At 39.1% G+C, this 20,384-nt stretch overlaps 1 protein-coding gene across 3 annotated transcripts in view; it reads right to left on the bottom strand.

Moving 5' to 3' along the window:
* Positions 1-1,102: 1,102 nt before the first annotated feature.
* Positions 1,103-20,384, bottom strand: part of efcab11 (EF-hand calcium binding domain 11) — an 83,014-nt gene continuing 63,732 nt past the window's right edge. Inside the window, exons 6-7 of one of the 3 annotated variants that reach the window (XR_008808998.1) lie at positions 8,609-8,848; positions 2,204-2,314 (exon numbers count right to left, since the gene is read on the bottom strand). Coding sequence is in view for 2 of the 3 variants with exons in the window: in XM_056267228.1 (XP_056123203.1) it covers positions 2,200-2,314 (115 nt within the window). In the remaining variant the exon portion in view is untranslated. Of the gene's footprint in view, positions 2,315-8,608; positions 8,849-20,384 lie in introns of all 3 variants that reach the window. The other 2 variants (XM_056267228.1, XM_056267226.1) reach the window with 2 other exon arrangements.

Genomic DNA, 20,384 nt, shown 5'->3' with positions numbered 1-20,384 from the left:
ACGTTTTCTCTATTTAAATACAGTTACACAAGTAGTTACACGACCAAGTATGGTGACACTAAATAAAATGTGGCGCTTTTTATAAGCGGGTAAAATGGATAACTATAATGCATGGCGAATAGCACTTTTTGGGAGCACTTCGACTCGGCGCTGTAATATCTTCACTCGTGAAAAGTCCTCTCCCCCTCTCCCTCTCCCTGATACTTCGTCAACTCTGCACAAAAAACTACTAGGCTACTGCAGGCGTGCAGGTCACGTTGGTTCTATTGACGGAAATGACAGGGAGAGGGAGAGGGAGAGGGGGGAGAGGACTTTTCACGAGTGAAGATATTAAAGCGCCGAGTCGAACTGCTCCCAAAAAGTGCTATTCCGCCATACATTATAGTTATCCATTTTACCCACTTATAAAAAGCGCCACATTTTATTTAGTGTCACCATACTTGGTCGTGTAACTACTCCTGTAACTATATTTAAATAGAGAAAACGTGGATGTGTTTGGTCGCTTCTAACTTCATCTCTGTTTGGCCCATATTCAATGAATGGGGCTAAGCTAACTGCTCTCAAAGCTCTCCGCCCGACAGAGCGATTCAGTGCACGCACTGAGACGAGAGAGGTATGTATCAACTCGTCTTAGATAAGAGAATAACATAGTTTAATATGAAAAAATGGTGGAGTATCCCTTTAAATTCACTTGTAGCACTTACAACAATTGACTTACAACTTTGATCGATTGAAAGATTGTTTGATCATTGCTGCATATCTAAACTTAATAACCAACACTGAATTACAGGGAAAAAACCCTCTTTCAGTTCCTTTGTGTTTTCTCCACACAGTTAAATCATTTTATTATGCATTTCCTCCCTGGGTAAGTGGGATGGTGCATTTCAAATTTGTTTAGTCTTGTCCACAACTGTCAATTGTTGAATTATTTTTCTCATTATCAGCTCATAGCAGTTCCATGCCATGAAAACGAATGAGAAAAAGGGAAAGCTGTGCTCATCTGCAGACAGAAAAGCTACAGAGAAAACAAAGGAACATGGTCTATTCCCTCAAACGGCTGGCATAAACAACAGGCACACAATGTGTTAATCTACGGCTCTCTGGATTGTTGGCAAGGCTTAGATCGAAGCCACGTCGCAAAACAGCGCTACCTTTCCTCATACGGGTTTGGCTCACGGTGTCACACGCTCTCTTCCATGGCACAATATGACAACTAAACTGGGGGATTCATTTAATCGAGTTTCAAATAGGAAGGTGAAGATTAAACTAGCGCCTCTCTGTTTATATTTGAACAGCGGGCCTTTCCCGAAAATGAACCTATGAGTGGATTAAGCACGTATTTGATTAAAACTGTATTTTATTATTTTTCTCCAAGGCCATTTCCTACATGATGCCTCCTGAGCCCCCTGATGGATTGTGGATAGAGTGAGCGTCATGTCATACAGATGAAGACTCAGGACTGATTACAAAAACAAATTAATCTTTATTCAGATGGGAGTGCAGCAAATCTCTCGAAACACAAATAAGTATTTACAGTTCCATAATCGCATGTAACAACAAGACGAGTCCCATAAAATCCTCCCTGAACGAGTGCGCTTGGGCTTTTTAATATGTCGCTAGCAGCAAGTTTTGCAAAAACTGAATCTGAATGTGACAGTTAATATTCAATTTTAAGGCAACCTGTCTATTTTGCAGATGAAAATTGAACAATGGAGGAGAATTTTAAAGATCCGACCCTCTACGTGCCATAAAATAGGTTTACAGAACTCACAGAAGTGATTTTAAGAGGCACAGAGTGTAGAATATCAGAAGCCTGGGAAGGGAATATTGTTCCCAGATCTAGTGAAGTAGGCCCTGAGAGGTTGGGTTAAATTTAATGCGGTTTGTAAGGCAACTGTGCAATAGAAATGTGTGCTTATATATCACACGGTGCAGCCTCGGTCCAACTGAATCGATACAACATCAAAACTCATCATCAAACCCAAGTTTCAAGCATCTTAAGTTACTCTTCCTTTCAACAAGCAAGGCCAAACGGTGTTCTCTAAATTGCCAACAGTTATCTATTGGAGTGTCCGTGTGAACACCTGACTGCCAAAGCTTTAAATTAAAAACCAAAAGTAGGGAATAAAAACTCACTGGGTTGAGAATACATGTTGTTTTAGGGTGAATATAGTTGTATGTATTCTCTACAGAAAAAAATCAGAAACTATTATTTTGTGGCTCCTGTAGAGCTGCAGTGTTCGCCAAACCATAGCTGATGACATTTTCAAAGTCCTTGAAGCTGATATGGCCATCAGAATCGTGATCAGCATGCCTGTAAAATTGAACAAATGAACAAAAAATGTGTTAATGTTCATGTATAAACCAATAAAATCAAATATATTAAGTTGGGTAAAATGGAGGAAGATGCCCTCTTTAAGAATAATGTGCATTTACTGCTAAATTTGGATAATTTCCTTATTTAGTCAAACTTAAAACTCTGTTTAGTAAAACTGAAAATAAGACCACAACTGGGGTAAGATGATCCTCTGCCTCTAAACTTACATATCCATCTGATAGTTTTATGTATTTATTGAAAGGGGTGTTATTAACAAACCAAATATTGAATCTAAATTGATGATGTTTCACTGTATGGTTAAATAAATGAACAACTGACAAATTCAATAACAGAATTCCAGTCATCTGAATTACAGTAATAAATCTATGAATTAAATAAAATCCTATATTTCTCATTAAAAGTATGCAATGGTAGTAATAGACAATTAATTCAGAAAAAAATTATTCCATTTTATTGACCTATGGAGTTGTTTGAAATGTACATCTAATGCATGTAATTATTAAATAATAACATGAATTAAAGTAATTGGGCAATACTTACAACCTTACAATACTGTCTCATTTGTAAACATTAATGAATTTACTAACATGAACTAAAAATAAGCAATATATTTGTTAAGAATTTATTAACTTTTGTTCATGTTAGTTCACATTGCATTAACTAATGTTAACAGATACAACTTTTGATCATAAAAAATTATAGTAAACGTTGAGATTAACATTAAGATTAATTTATGCTGTAGAAGTATTGTTCATTGTTAATGTTAACTATAATGTAGTGAACTAATGTTAACATATTAAACCTTATTGTAAAGTGTTACCAATAACTGTTTTATTAAATTATAAAAACACCAGCAACAACATGCCAATTGGGGACCTCAAGGGTCTAACTTAAACTTTTCACTTTAATAATTTTATGGTAATCATTTAAAAAATATATTTTATTTGTCCACAAATCCATCATTAATATTATATATATATATATTATCCAACATTAAATAAATTCATAGATCACTATTTATATACAGTATCTAATAACAAATGAGATCACGTAACCTCAAAAATGGTTAAAATGTTCAGATGAAAAGTAAAGATTCTTAATAACATTAACATGAACATAAATGTGTTTAGTAATATATAATGTATTTAGTGACATCTATGGTCAAGTGGTAAATTAAAGGTGGTGTGGACATCTTATTCCCGGGGGTATCTTACCCCATCTTACCCTACAACTTGTTTTTCAATCCAATTATTGCAAGACATTCAAATGAAATCTTGTAAATACAGAAAACATGATTAGTTTGTACATTTAAAATCAGTTTAACTTTCATACTTTATCAAAAAAAGAAAAGACGTGAGGGCAAAGTGTTCTGTAATATTAAGCCAGAACTCAGAACACACTATTGAGTTTCTGTCAGTATCTGATATAAACTTAAACTGAATAGCAGGAGAGCAAGTAATATGCAATGCTTCAGCTCTCTCACTCAAATTGGACATGACATCGTTTCTTTGATCTATATCCTAGGCGCTTCATCGCTAACATGGCCTGCAATAACATTACTTTTGAAATGCACTAATGCTGTTGATACAATATGATAATCCACAAATGTGATGAAAAATGAGTTGCATGGACATTTTCTGGTTTAGCAGGTGTAGTCAAGTGTCTTCTTGCTTTGTGGGCCGACACAGCTGAATAGAAGTGGTATATATATATATATATATATCTGCTCTCAGATGTGAAAGTGGCTGATGTTCACTCAAACCTTGCAAGTAAGTGCTTTCTGATTGACTTGAGCAAGTCAAACGCCTGACTTATTTTACTTCCTGGTGGTGTTCGTTCCCTGGACGGGTGGTGGATGTGAATGTGTGGAGAGATTCTCATTTTCAGCTGACTGAGTCTTTTATCGGACCTGAGGGGAAAGTCATGTGACAGGAAGAGAAGCCTTGACTCTAACTTAAGTTTTTATGCCAAAGCCAAATTTCATATTTCAGGAAGTTGCAGTTTAGAAATGGAATGAGCTTTTCCAGCTGGAAAAAATGTCTTAATACTAAAAGTAAAAGCAGACAATGAAGACAATGTAGCAGAATAAAAAAATATAAAATAGTTATAGGCTCACAGACATTTGTCTTTCAGTGTCAATGTCCACTGACTGTGTCATCAGTCTGTCTTGGTTTGATGCCGCAACCAAGTGACTTATCCAGATCTATCACACCCTTCTAGCTGCTGAGAGCAAAGCTCTTCTCTGTTCTCTCAAAGCAAGCACATTTCACATTGGCGAATGAGTCATTCGTGACATAACGAGCAGATAAAGACGGTGTGAGCAAATTGAATCGTGTCTGAGGAGCAGAGGAGGACATTACAGAGCAATGGGCTGACCATTTCTTCCTCTCAGTGCTTACTTCCTGTTTCAGAGATGAAATTAAAATATCCATTCTGCTGGAGAGAGATCTTTATTTCCTGCTTTTTGGCCATCCCTGGTTCAGCTGTTTATTGTCTACAGTCAGTGTATCACGCAAGTCTGCAAGCAGAGAATCAGATTGCAATCATGTAAAACTCATTAAGTGGATGTTTTTACCAAGACCGAGATTAATGCGGATCAAAACCGCCACAGGAAAACTGCTCCTCCAATTGCAGATGAGGAAGAGATAACATAAGGGAAGAAATACAGAGGGAGAGCTGGAACTTTCCTGCCTCTCTCTCACTGGGATGATTTCTCTATTACTCTCAACGGCAGACTGATCGAGTGCAAACACAGCAGATGTGAGGGAAATTTGGTAGCAACAGGGAGGAGAATTAAAACAACATTAAGCATCCAGCAACTGGAAAATCACACTTCCCTTTTCCATGCCGGTGACTCCCATTCAAATGGAAGTGTAGCACACATCTAATTAGATTCTAATGAAGTCCTCCCCATGGAGGAGGACCGTTGAGATATCAAGCATGCCCCTCTCCTGAGCCTTGTGCACCTCTCTAAAGCTTTCAACAGAGAGAAAGATGGCAACGAGCAAGGAAGACAGCCTGAAACTTTACGGACAGCTTTTGAACACCTGTGCTACTTCCACTGATTAAACGAATAAGGTAGCACATCTCTCTAGCCTGCAATCAAGAGGTTGCAATTAAAGTCTGACAAGGTTGAGCATAATCATGTGTGAAGAGGATTGCGTGGACTGACAATCTAATTTACGTAGCAAAGCAGACCGATTCCTGCATTGCCATGTTTGATTGAGTGATGTGATATTAGAACTAAGGCTTTGTATCAAAAAGACTGACAGGTTGTCATATGAGAGCACAGTGTTGGACATGGAGGGACTGTATAGTCTTCATGGTCTTTATCTCAGCGAGAAGAGACGCATGAGTGATACTTCAGCTGTCCCTTCTTTCATACTCTGCTAGTTGTAGTTAACATAGCACTGTCAGTCAAAGAAGGACTGTGTTGCAAAGCCCTGTCAGTGCAGTCACCATAAACAGTCCGTTGTTTTTTTTAGGGCTGCTTTTCTGACACAATTCGATTCTGATTTACAAGCTCTTGACTCCATTCTCATTTCAATTTGATTCTGAATATATTTGAATTATATGCACATTTTGTTACCATGTGAAAACTGTTCTATATACCAATGTAGTAACTTATACAAGTTAGTGTTTCAGATGGATTAAACTGTCTTTTGAGTTAACTTGTCTTTTGAACTAATAATTCAAGGAACGGATCACAAAAAAAAAAAAAAAAATCTGTCATTTAATCAACCTTATGTCATTCCAAACATGTATGACTTTCATTCTTCTTTAAGAATGTTTAAGGAGTTTTTTTTTCCATATTATGAAAGCCAGTTGGGTCCAGACTTTCATTGAATGAAAAAAAATCGTCATCATGTGTTCTGCAGAAGAAAGAATGGTTAAAAGACTGGAATGGTTCCCTCCAAAATGAAAATTGTGTCATTATTTATTTATAACCTCATGTTGTTTCACACCTGTATGACTGTTTTTAATAATTTAAGAAATATTGTGTTTTGTTTTGTTTTTCTCCAAAACTGTTTGGTTAACAAACATTCATCAAATCATTCTTCTCTATGCTCCAGAGAAGAAATAGTCATTCAGGTTTGGGATGACACAAGCGTGAGTACTGTCACAATCCTCAATCACCAGACCAGTCACCTCAGCACACCAAGTTTCCCATCATCCTCTCTGCCTATCACCTGTGCACACTCAACAATCACCACCTGTCTGCCATCAGCCTCATCAGTTCATAAAAGCCAGCACCAAACACACACATCTTGGTCTGGTCTCTTCATTCTACCCTGAACACGTACCTGACTACTTACCTGTGCATCAAACTATCCTGTCCTTCATCTTCTGTGTGTCATCGTCTACTAGTCTTCAGTCCACCAGCCACTTCTCATCTCTACCTGCTACAGATATGACTTATCATTCACATGCCATGTATCACCATCACGTTCTGCAATCCAGAGACTCACCTGCTAACTTCCTGTGTGTTATCCAATGAACTCTATTCAGATTCTACCTTTGTCTGCATTCTTCTGTTTCATGACAAGTACATTGTAACAATTATTATTTTTGGCTGAAACTATCCCTTTAAGATTACATAGCTGATTGTTTCAGTTTTTTACTTTGTGCCAGAAGACAGCCAACTTCCCTAAACAAGGGATGAGTTGTTGGTCCCTAAATGGGCCTGCCGTTCCATGTGCACAAGTGTCTTCTTCCTCAGGCTCTTAACTACTTTGGTGCTTATTAGCCTTCAGCCAGAGATGAGGAATATCTTGGGGGCTGAGTGGCGATGAAGACTCATCGAAGCATGCAGATCCTCTAATTACCACATTGTCATAGCTAGAATACCGCCGTAATCAGAATAATGCCGCATGGCTCGGGGATGTTGTTCTTATTACCACGCAGTGTGGCAGCTGTATCTGTGAACACTCAGCTAATCAACTCAACTGAGAATCTGCCAAGTCATCCGCCCAAGCCACGACTCCTACGAAACACTCACTGTGTGATCTGTGCAGCTTCTGATAAAGTACCACAGAGAGGCGAGATGGAACCTGACCGTAGTGAGCGAGACGAGCCAGTCTTCTTAGTCACACAGGATTTGTGTTGGGACAGAAATCAGCATGGAATTGTGAGAGAGTGGGCAAGATTTACTCGGCAGCAATGTGTTGGACGGCCATAAGTGAGATAAATATTGCCTGGACGATTCATTGTCTCACACCTCCATGCCAGGATTCCCTGTGGAGGACACTGCAGCCTTCCCAAGAGATGGAAAGAGGCGGGTGATGACATCATCAGCGTGGCCCACAAGGAACAGGTGTATTCTTCTGATTGGTGTTCAGATGTTCTTTCCCCCCCCCCCCCCCTCTTTCTTTATTACATTTTGGAATGAGGGGAGATGGGGAGGAGAGGCATTGCAGACTGCAAGCGCTACTCTGTCACTGTCAAGAAAATGCACACTTTGCTCATGTAGTGAAACTGCATAAACTTGAAGAAAAAGCTAACTGTTGGCTAACTTTTCTCTACACCAGCACAGTTTTCATTCTAAGACACAGAACAACATTTAAAAGTGCTATGAAAGGGGTTTTCAAACTTTGATGTCAAAGACCCCAATATCAGCTTCCCCAATATCAGTCATTTCAATGATTAATTCAAGTTCATTTATATAGCATGTATATGCAGCTTTTAGTGTGGATTTGGTTATTTCTTATGATTCAAAACTAGGCCAATAAACAATGCAATAATCATAATTAGTCTCGCAATTATTGAAACCATAAAATTCAAAATTACAAAAACAATTATGTTAAGTTAACATAAATTTGACACCCCTAAAATATATATTTTGTTTAAAAAATAATTTTTGGCCTTGCAGCCCCCTGGCCCCTCAGTTTGAAACCCCCTGCACTATGAGACAGTTAGATGAACTGTCATCTTCTCTACCACATTGTTTCAACATCTAAAAAGGAAAAAAACTTCAACATAATCAGGTTCTACTTCAAATAAACAAAGTGACAGATCTCTGGATATGCATATGGCACAGGAGCCTAACAAGCAATCAAAGAAGCATGCCATCGTAAAACAGAAAACCTTCTGCTCTTTCATGCTGGTGGGTAGGGAAAGAGCCACAGCACTACTGAGATGTGCTCTGATTGTGTCTTAATTGAGACACATCATGAATCTGATAACTGCTTCTTTTCATTTGCTCTTCTTTTGCACTGATAAGAATGCACAAAAAAGGGGTGGAACCGGGATCCTGGAGCACTGCATTCTCACCTCTGATCAATGGAGACCTGCTGCACCATGGGAGAGATGTTATGGCCACGGCTAAATTTTATATTAACAAAACCACTTCCATTAACACCAGCAACTTGATGTCATGGCAACCACTGAAAGTATCAATGGGAGTTGTGAAATGTGCAGCAGAAATTTCTTCCCCGCCTGTGGCCCCCAGACGTGATATTGATGCCGCTGTCAGGGGCGGCTGGCTTCCAGCTCCACAGCTACCTGTCGAGCCTACAAACAAGATGCGGGTTAATTCTGGCAGCGTACAACAAGAATCTACACATCTCGTCCCCATGCATACACACATAATCCCTCAAGCTGCTTAAGCATGAGGAAAGCCGATGGATGTACCTAAGCAATGATTTTACAGACAATACATATGATTAGTGAAGGTGAGGTGTAGTGATGCATCATGATTTTTCATGACCGAATAGCAAATAGGCTGATTTTTTCTTTAAGCAAATTTGTTTGTTGTTTATTTGCTCTATAACAGGCAAACTGGCCTTAAACAAAAAATATCCGTAGCCATTTGAAATTAGTGGCAACCACTGCATTTTGATCACAATCAAAGATGCTACACACATGTAGCATGAGCAGTTGTTTTTGTGATTTGTGAAATTATGCTACATAAGACACCTGCTCAAAACAGCAGGAAATGAAGGAAATGCAAATTCCCTTTCTGACAGTAGGTGGCGCTTATGGAACAGCAGGGTACCTTTGGGTACACAAAGCAGCGCTGCGCTTGTAAACTACTTTACATGGAGGTAAGAGGAAAAGAAAATGTCATTGAAACTTTTCTGAAGACCGTCAGTTCCCTTCAGCGATACAATCATATAAACCCCCAATTTAATATTTATATTTTTCTTCCTATATTTCGAGCAATACGAACAGTGATTGTTGTGTCAGGTGTATTTGCTCTTTTGGCAAAGTGGACTTTGTAAACATCCTGTTTACAGACTTCATAATATTTCCACACAAATAACATTTTGGGAAAGGATTGCAATGCAGTTTGTGTGTAAGTCCGGAATAGAGATTGCAAAAAATGAAACTAAAACTGATTTATGGCTGGTTGACCAGTGCATCTCTAATGAGGTGCTTGAGTTATTGAGTGTGTAAAATTACAAGCCACGACCTGTAAAGAAGAAAACCTATTTTATCTGCACCAGGACTCAACTAAAAGGATGGCCTGCTGACCCAGGGCCAGTATGATAATGTTTCAAACCAGTTGATGGAAGTGTGGCTTGCTCTTTAAGGCCAACTCTACTTTTTTTATTATAATTTATTTATGTGTTTTTATGCCTTGCAAACACAAACAATTGGTTTATGTTGACCTGAAAAGCAGACAAAATTCTTTCTGATGAGAATGGTTGCACAGAATACACTCAATACACAGCATGTAACAGCTATATTTCCATCTGAATTTCTCTGTATGTCCCTCTACAGCACAGGTGGTCTGTAGACACCAGGGAAGAAAGAGATCAGTGCTAGCAGGGACAGTCTATTCTTAACCATTCGACAGGAGTGCACTGAAAACTAAGCTGTTGTTCCAGCAGTCCCATACGCGAGAGTGTATGCCAAACAACACTTATGGTCAGATGAGCAGTTTATTTATTTTACACACACACACACACACACACACACACACACACACACACACACACACACACACACACACACACACACACACACACACACACACACACACACACACACACACTTACTTAGTGGACACAACATGACAATTACACACACACACACACGCACCCAAAAGCAATCACCTCTCGTGTATCCGACATTAGGACATAAAACTAAAATATCTAAAGGAGAATGCCAAAGTTTGATTCATGCCATGCTTAGAATCCTGACACGTTTTCAGCACAAAGCCATGAAGGCGAAACTAGGCTGTAAAGCCACAGCTTGAGGCTGTAAATTAGAATGTGCTTACCGGGAGGAGAGATTGATGACTACGTAGTGTGCATCTTGTGACTCGCTCACTTAGTTAATAGGGCATCGCTGTGACTTTCCAAATCTGCACTCATCCTGGGCACATCAGTTTCTTAAACAGAATTAAAAGAGATATCCATGTGACATCCTTAAAAAGCTTGTTGACCAATTGGTTGAGGAGGCAATTTCCTGGGCGAGCTTTACAGGTGGTAAATGGATTACGTAACTGGGATTGAAAGTCACGACGACGGGGCTTTGTGGAGCATGCCGAGGAAAACGAGAGGAGCCGTGTTGTTTGTTCCAAGGCTATGGATTTCTAATAAATGTTTACCGCTCGCTTTGGCCCCAATACTCTCAACAACAATCCGTTTTAGTCATGGGAAGGGAAAGTCAATTTATTTAAATCCAGCTCTTATCCTGAAAACTCATCCTGGCTTCAAACCCGTCCCAAGCCACTGGCTCCATTTGGCATCGCTGTCATTTACAGCCATCTTCTTAATAACTCCTTGACTTAACCAACTTCCCGACGCAGGAGCCCTCATATTCAATCATCGTCTGCACCAGGAGAGACCAATCCTCTGTTTATATTACTCCACAATTTATCCCACTTTAAAAGACTGCTCAGAGAGTGAGAAAGGAAAAGAGAGAAGGCACTGGAGGGTCTTTACCATAAGCCTGATTCATCGTGAAAATTTCCTAGTTGTTCAATCAGGCAGTGTAATGAGAGAGGGTCTCAGTCTATTCAGACATCTATTGACTCTTCTGCTCTATTCAAACACTTTTGCTGCTTTAGTTCTCTCAGCACTTCATAAGCTTTTACAGAAAAGCCTCTTAATGGAATGTGACTCAGAGAGGCCAGCGTTTTCAGACAAGTGAAGACACATTCAGGAAAACAAAATGAACAAGGCTGCCGAACGTGCAACCTGCTCTGCTACAAATAAATCCTTTGAATAGCTGCCAGTATTGTTCGCATTGTCAAGCTTGGAGCACAAACCACATAGGACAGAAAAGCAAGCAAAACACAGACTCATTGGGTAATCAATCCATCTCTGTGTCCCTGGAGAGACTTGAGCAGACATCCCCTCTAACACCTCCTGTTTAGGCCAACCAGGGTATCAGGCATGGTGCTGGTTCTTGTGCTGGAGGAGGTCTCTTGGAACTAGCCTGAGTTTCCACTGTCTTGAAAGGTTGAATAATGATATAACTGACAAAAGCTGCTTTTCCACTGTCGGGCCGAACAGTTCTCATTGCTTAACCGTTCCATTCCGTGCCTATCCAGCCCAGTCGGTACGGATATGGTTTAATTTTTCACTGTGTGGCTGATAATGGAACTCTTTGGAACATAATACAAATGTGTCAGTCGTTTCCTTGGTAATCCAAGAGTTTACAAACGATGTAAGATGTAAATGGCAACAGCGTTATGGAGGATGATCAGATTTTCTTTTAATTTTATTATTAGCTTGCGTTAACTCCGCTCAAATAGCACGCTTGGCCAGCTACAGAGAAACTGGCGTTCAGGCAACAGACAAGTGAGCAATCCTGAGTGGCGACATTGCACACATTCTACCGGGCCGAGAACGGTTTGTAGCCGTGCCATGCCATGGCGAACCAAGATCAAGTGTAAAATAACTGGAACCGTTCATTACCGGTCTTAGAACCGTTCGGCCCAATGGTGGAAAAGCGACTTATGTTACTTCAAAACCTGCACACATGTGCTTGAAAGCACATATTAACATCCAAAGTAATTCAGTGCCTTTATGTGGATAAGGGGAAAAACTAATTGGATGGAAACACTGTGTAACACTTAGATTCTGTACATAAAATCTGAATGTTGGTTAGTTTAAAGGGATAGTTCACTTTGAAATTAATTTTTGGTATGTTTTAGCTTACCTCAAGGGCATCCAAGATGTAGGTGTCTTTGTTTCCGCAGTAGTTTCAATTTTGATATTTTTAGGTCAAACTGTTCTTGTCGGTCAGTCATATAATGCAGGTCTACGGTCACTTCCTCAAAGAGTCCAAATTAAATATGATTTAATGACTCGTAAATGTAAGTACACATTTATGGGCTAAGACACGAAACGAGCGGTTTGTGTGAGAAAACGAACAGTATTTATATATAACACAGCCACGTCCAAGTGATCTGAGGGCGCCGGCGCTTCGGTCTTTTCCGGAAAGCGCCGGAAGTGATATCTCGCGCGTGTACGTCACTCAAACAATTGTTTTATTTTTTTTAATTGTTGTCTTTTACGACGGTTTAAACATCCCGGATAAGCGCAAATTAGTACCATTTTAATTACCCGTCTTACCTACAATCTCTGTTCTGTGTAAACAATGAGTGACGTACAGGCGCGAGAGATCACTTCCGGCGCTTTCCGGAAAAGACCGAAGCGCCGGCGCCCTCAGATCACTTGGACGTGGCTGTGTTTACAAGAGGTAAAAACGATATAAATACTGTTCGTTTTCTCACACAAACCGCTCGTTTCGTGTCTTAGCCCATCAATGTGTTCTTACATTTACGAGTCATTAAATCATATTTAATTTGGACTTCTCTGTGCATGCTCTTTGAGGAAGTGACCGTAGACCTGCATTATACGACTGACAGACAAGAACGGTTTGAACTAAAAATATCAAAATTGAAACTACTGCGGAAAACAAAGACACCTACATCTTGGATGCCCTTGAGGTAAGCTAAAACATACCAAAATTTATTTCAAAGTGAACTATCCCTTTAACACACAGTCTAAATACAGTGTTTGCAGTCTAAATACAGTAGCTTTGCGCCAATCAGAATTAAATTGAGAACTAAATAAATTACTTTAATTTCTGAATTTTAACTGAAGTAGCAAAAAGGATGCCGAATTGAAATTCGAATGTAAGAATTAAAATTTTAAAAAAAATTATTTAAAATGAAATCTAAAAGAAATGTTCAATATACTATGGGTGGGTATTAAGGAATGTAGGAAGATAGGTAGGTAGGTACAGTAGGTAGGTAGGTAGGTAGGTAGGTGGATGGATGGATGGATGGATGGATGGATGGATGTTTGACACCTAGAAATTACATATTTCAATGCATTACCTGCATTGAATTTCTTTTAAATGCAATTCAGCAAATTCCTATTCCTATCATTTGAATTTTGCTTCCTGTGGGGTGTGGTCAATTCAATTCAAATTCATTATTAAAAAAAGGAGATTTGTTGATTACTTTGGGAGCGATCTAGTTTTGAATCCATTTTGCCAAACTGCATACACATAGAAGGGTCCAGTTCAGATCACTGGCTTTGGCATCAATACCGGCATGCCCTTACAGTGGAAAAGCAGTGAGATTGCACTCTATAAGACAAAAAGCAGAACTCATGCTATTGGATTACCATAATATCAAAAGTAAATTTTTGCTCATGTCTACAGAAGGAGACACGATTACAAATCAAGTGTAACATTTTTGGGTTATACAGCAGGACTTTAAAGCTCAGCGGAGTGGCCATGGAGTATCTGGGCACAGTCAGGTACAGATGAGAAATCTAGAGGAGAAATGAGGTTCCATATGAGGAAACCCTGCTGGGGATGAAATGACCCTAGTATTGAGGAGGTAAGGATGGCAGCTTTCCATGCGCATTCCTCTCTCTGCTGATTAGTAGGACTGATGCTCTCCTGCCTGAGCCGGGCCTGCGGACTGATGGGAGATCACCAGGGTTCTTCATCTTCTCCATTAACACTTCATCTCGCTCACCTGAGGGGAGCTGAAATATGAAATCAAAATATAAAGAGCAGAGACGAGAGACAATCTCTGAGCAGACAAAACATGCACCGTCAAACTCCTTCACTCGCCTATGTACAGTTTATCCCCCACACACACATTCTGTGGTTGGAACTCCAGATACACACTCTCCAACAGTGCTCCGGTTACATATTCAGATCAAACGCTTCACAGTACTCTCCAGCTGAAGAAAGTGCACTGATCCCCCAATCTGCTTGTGCTCTTGTGTTCTTGTTGGATGTTCCTCTGTGCTTTGTGACCGAAAAAGAGAGCGCTTTCTTTGTGTCTTAAAATATGCCTCTGCTGCTTCTGTACCAAGTCGCGATTTCTTTTGTCAGACGCAACTGAATAAAAGACCTTCATCTTTTTGGGAGAGGTGGGGGGCCCACCGAGACACGTCACACACGACTTTGTCAAAATCAGTGGAAATGCTGCATGCTGTTGGGAATTTGTGTTTTTAATTCAATTTCTCTTTGCTGTCTAGACGCTGCTGCTAAGACGGTACAGTCGTAGCGTTTCCTCACCCTCTACAGAGATACATGCCATGCTTTATCATGCCAGGGTTGACACAAACATGCATGGCACAGAAATAAATATCAGGATCACAGTGAAGAGTTTTTGACAAATCAAACTGATTAAAAATGAAAAAGTTGTGTCTTAGGTTAACATAGTCTGAACAACAAAAATTAAGCCCAAGTTGCAGAAGGTCCTCTGCAACTCTTATTATGGACAACCCACTGAGGCCACAGAGAGCGGCGTCATAGCCATAAGAAGCCCCTTGTGGGATGTGCACAATGGCAAATCATGCTAAACATCATTTGCGGGATGTTTTGCCCCTCAGGACGGCTGCACTCATAATTCATGCTATTGTCCGTACACACTCATTTGTTTGATGTTTCTCCGATATGTCTTACTCACCCCCTCTCAAAAAGTCAAGACATGCTTAGGAGGAAATTTAAATGTGGAGCACTGCAGCAAATGTCAGGAACAATGTAAGCCTTTGAGATCAGCAATGTGAGTGGGGGTTTGTCAGGGAGGAAAGCCAGTGATCAGTGGCTCAGATATATAGACGCTGATACACCCTAGGGCTACTCGACATGGACCTGAGGGGTGTACTGTAAAGCACAGACAGCTGTAAAGCCACTATAAGAGGATACAAAGAATTAGATCAAAATATGATAAACCAAGCAATAATATCAAAGCATTAATGACTTATCCTAATGAAGAATACATATTTAATCAAACAAGAGCCATTTCTATGTATTTTAAATGAGGCCAAAGACAAAAAAATGTTTATGGCAACCAAGAGTGAAGTAAAAACAATACATATCAGAGAGATAAAACTTTAAAAAATAAATAAATAAATAAAACACTTGCTGCTTCAAAATGAAAAACTGTAGGAAACCGCTTTTTTCTTTTGTGCAAATACTCAGCTTTGAGAAATCATTGTGCCGGGTGACTGCGGTAATTAGTTGAAATTAGGTTGCAAGCAGAGCCACAGTATATCAGAGCAATGCTCTTCCTCTAATTTGTTTACAGTCTTTAAGCCTCTTGAGTTAGCTCTGGAGGCTTTTGATAAAAAAAAAAAAAAGATACAATACAAGTTAGAGCCGCACCTAAATTATTTAGACAATTGATGATTCTGGCGATTATTTTGTGGATTATATAAATATTGTTCATTGTTGTTCTTCAAACAATCTCCAAGCCGAAGACTATATAATATATAATACTATACATTATATGCAGATATCTGTGAACATATAATAATCAGCCAAAAAGAAACCTTTAGCTGAACTGTTTAAATAACCAACATATACAAATATTATAATAAACAAGGAACACACCAATTTACTATAATATTATATAATATTATTTAAGTTATTGTTCATATAAAACATATTTTCATAACATATAGTTTGACATAAAAGGGTTTATATTAAAAAAAAATTACACCCAACCTTTTTGTCCTGCTCAAAATGATTGTACAGGCAAGCAGATACAAAATTCTAGATATTATTGCTAATAAAGTTGTTGCTCTGGATCTAGAAAGAACATACAGAATGTGACAAAAGAGGAATACTACCAAGAATAGTTTCCCTAACAGTCCAAAAAGTGCTGGATTTCACAAATCAGATATATTGGCAAGAGGATATATTAAAACGTATTTAAATGACTCTCCAGAAGGAAACAACACTGCTCAGCTGGGCGAAGCTCCAGAGGAATTAAAAGTCTGGAGAAACACAATCTTTAAACAGAGGTCATTAAAGAAAATGAAAATGAATTTCTATGAAATGAACATCTGTTCAAAATCATAACATTATGGTGGATGTATCAGCATAGAGATGGCCAACGACATTATGAGAATACATCATACTGTACATCATTAATGAGCTATGATTTGTTCCCATCAGAGTTCTTCTTGAGAAGGTAAAGTTAAGTTTCACCAGTTTAACTGAATAAGACAATGATGGAAAGAATGGATGGAGAGAAAAAGAGACTGAGGGAAAATAAATGTGTCTATGCATTAGTGCCTCATGCTCCCAGGTTAACACTTCATTTGTTCATGATCTCTACCTGAATGTTACCTGTTCACAGCTGGCCTGTTGCATCCCGCTAGATTGAATTTTTCTGAGGGACAATGTAATCACTTCTACCTGAGGTTGCCTTATCATACATCAAACACAGATAAGAGCAATGACAAGCATTTCTAATGAATGAGCTCTCAAAAATGCTATGACTCGGGGAACTGACTGACTATGATGGACGACTAGAGTTAGAGGCTGTTAGAGGTTTCTACCATTTTATGCTGACTTCCCAGCAGCCAGCTTCACTGTGAGACTTGTAGGATATAAAATCAACTGCATACTTGGGTGGAAAAAAAGAGCTGTTGTGTTTTTCTGTAAAGAGGAACATTCGGTTGGTCCTGACAGTAGTCCGGTAGAGATAGAAGACTGAGTTTGTGCATATGGCATTGAGTGATAGGATAGATTCCACATTCTGTCTGATTGCAGGAACATTGAGATGCAAAGCAAAGATAGCCAAGCTACGCTGTGTCGAACAGATGTCAGAATGTGAGTCATCACTTCATCAAATGAAGTCTCAAAATGCATCTGTGAATCATTCAGTGATGTGCAAAACTACACATTTTCAGTGGGTCATCTGAACAAGTCAACTAATTAGATTTAAGGAAGTCATGCATAATTAGTCTGGTTTCAGATACCCTAATCCAATAGGTATTGCAGTCATCTCAATGGTAAAAGGGTCCCAATTTAACTTGAATTACACACACTGGTTTTCAACCCTGGTCGGAGACCCTCCGCTCCGTACACCCACACACTACAAGATAATCGGGCCAATTTTGGGCACAATTCTCCCCTTCTGATAATCCTAGGTAAAGTCCAGATTCAGAATATCTTGATGAATCTATAGATTATTTTAGCAGATTTTCCTGTGGTGTGATGTGTGTTAAGAGGGATTGAATCTGCTCGGAAGAACGTCGGGGTCACACCGATCTCAAATTGTAAATATCCAACGTATCCAATGTTAAATATTTACCATCAGAATTACTGTTGTGTGGGGGAAACCCTTAGGACAAACGTGCACACACTCTGTAGATTGTCAAACGAAAGGATAATAAATCGGAAAGCGCTAAACCAAGGTCCTGACTCTCTATGGTCATTAAAAATCCCAGGATGTCCTTTGAAAAAAGAGAAGGGGTTTAACCCCGGCATCCAGGCCAAATTTGCCAATTGGCCTCTGTCCATCATCATGGCCTCCTAATAATCCCCATGTATATTGATTGGCTTCATCACTCTGTCTCCTCTCCACCAATAAGCCGGTGTGTGGTGGGCATTCTGGCGCAGGAGGATGCTGCATATTGGTGGTATGTATCCACCCTTCTATGTAAAGTGCTTCGAGTGCCAAGAAAAACGCTATATAAATGTAATTTATTATTTTTATTATTAATTCAATTCAATTCAATTCAAATTTATTTGTATAGCGCTTTTCACAATACATATTGTTTCAAAGCAGCTTTACAGAAAGTGCATGTATTATAACATGACATTATCCCAATCTTTTTATTTTTAATGCAAATTTTCTGTAAAAAGCAGTCCAAACACTATTATCGCCATTTCTTCTTGCCCGTCTTCCGCCATGTTTGTTTACTCCAAAGACTGTGAGAGATTTCGCGAGATTTTCACAGTCTGGTTTTTAGTTAAAAAAAATGTTAAATCATATATGATTTTTTTTATCGTCATGTTTGTGGTCTTATTCTTCATGTTTTAAAAATCTTTTAGTGGGACCCAGCCTTTATCTGACACAATAATTTCAGTCCATTCTCTCACTTAACGAGCTGATGATCTGAATCAGATGTGTTAAATAAAGGAGACATACATAGTCCCTGAAAACCACTGCAGTAGACAGTAGATGTCACATCAAATCTCATTTAAAAAGAGAGATAAAAACTTTGACTTCTTGTTTCACAGACAGGAATAAGACCAACAGATGCTCGGGCTGATCATAGATCTGTCGAACATGCCAAGTGAGCCGCTCACCCCGTGTTTACTCAACCACAGCCTTTTTCTCAAAAGTATTTACATTTTGTGCACAAATGGAAATCCAGATATTGCGCTGAGGGGTAAACAGCCCCTGCTAGAGAAAAACAGGAGTGATTGAGCCCTTGTCTGATTTGATTACAGGTTTTATACATCAACTATAACAGGAAGACCAGTCAGAAGGTACAGGTTGCTCACAAGTCTGTCGCTTCACAGAGCAAAAGCTGAGGAATCCTGCATTGCAATTCATTCATTAGCATGCTAATTACATCCATTCACAAATAAAAATACCCATAAAAACCCACTGCCTTGTCAGAGACAGAACACACAAATCCATTAACTGCATCATTTGGTGATGTGCTGCCTCCTACATATCTCTTACGTGATCTGCTACACTACCACTCTCATCCACAATTATCAGAGTTTATTGCAGTATGATGTGGTAATATTTGCTAACAAATTGGCTCTGAAAACTTGACAGAATATGATTAGTACTCGGTGTGAGTGTGGCTGGTGCTTCGCTGAACATCATCAAATTTCTGCTGACAAGCTAAGATTATGAAAGCATTTAAATGCTACTTAAATTTTGGGGCTTTATTCTATTGTTATTACTTGACTGTTTTCTTTGTGAGGGTAATATAAATTAACTTCAGAGATTATATATATAATTTTAAACTATATGAAATGAACTGTGGAGCAGCTATTTCTGGCACATTTTTAAAGGGGTCATATAATGCCATTTTTGTACAAGCTAATATGATTCTTTAGGGTCTAAATTAAAAGTTTGTAATATACTTTAATTAAAAATTCTCATTAGTATTGTAAGAAAACACTTATTTTACCTGGTCAAAAACAGCTCTGTTTTCAGCACGCCGTTTCAGTGCATATGACTTTAAATGATAATGAGCTTTGCTCACCCCGCCTCTCTGTTCTGCGCATACACCGTTTGTAACACAATAACACAATAACCACGCGTTGTTCATTATAAACGTGGGATTATGAATTATATTGAGAACGTTGTACATAGAAAACATGCTGTAATGTACCCTGAGTGTAAACCGACGCATTCATCGTGAAGCGTGCAGCTGGGCGATTTGCAAAGATTAATATAAATATTAATATAAAGATTAATAAAACGTTACACTCACTTTAGTTCTTCTGAAGGTTCAGCAGGAAGACGAATAGGTTCCGATCCTTTATTCAGGTGCAGCTTCTCAGCAAAACCAGCTTTACACTGATCCTCGTTTATAAAGCAGTCCACTGAAAAATGATTCGGCAAACATGAGAGCATTGACGTTGCTCGTGGGGAATATTCCCTTCGAAAACAAACTCAGCCACTGCGTCTTCAGCGGTTCGGATTTAGGAACATTAAAATGACTGCTGTGTTCGTTATTACACCCAAGAACAGAACACCACAATCGCTTAGACGCCATTCTGCTCATAGACAGTGCTCCAGCATATCAACAATGACCGCGCCGATCCGCGCGGACTATGATTGACAGGACGAGCGAGG

The sequence above is a fragment of the Rhinichthys klamathensis genome, unplaced genomic scaffold, assembly GCF_029890125.1.
Source record: "Rhinichthys klamathensis goyatoka isolate OS25496 unplaced genomic scaffold, OSU_Roscu_1.1 h1tg000256l_1, whole genome shotgun sequence".
NCBI classification, from domain to species: Eukaryota; Metazoa; Chordata; class Actinopteri; order Cypriniformes; family Leuciscidae; genus Rhinichthys; species Rhinichthys klamathensis.
Note: the sequence above shows the minus strand (reverse complement) of the source record. Positions and strands in the feature narration are given on the sequence as shown.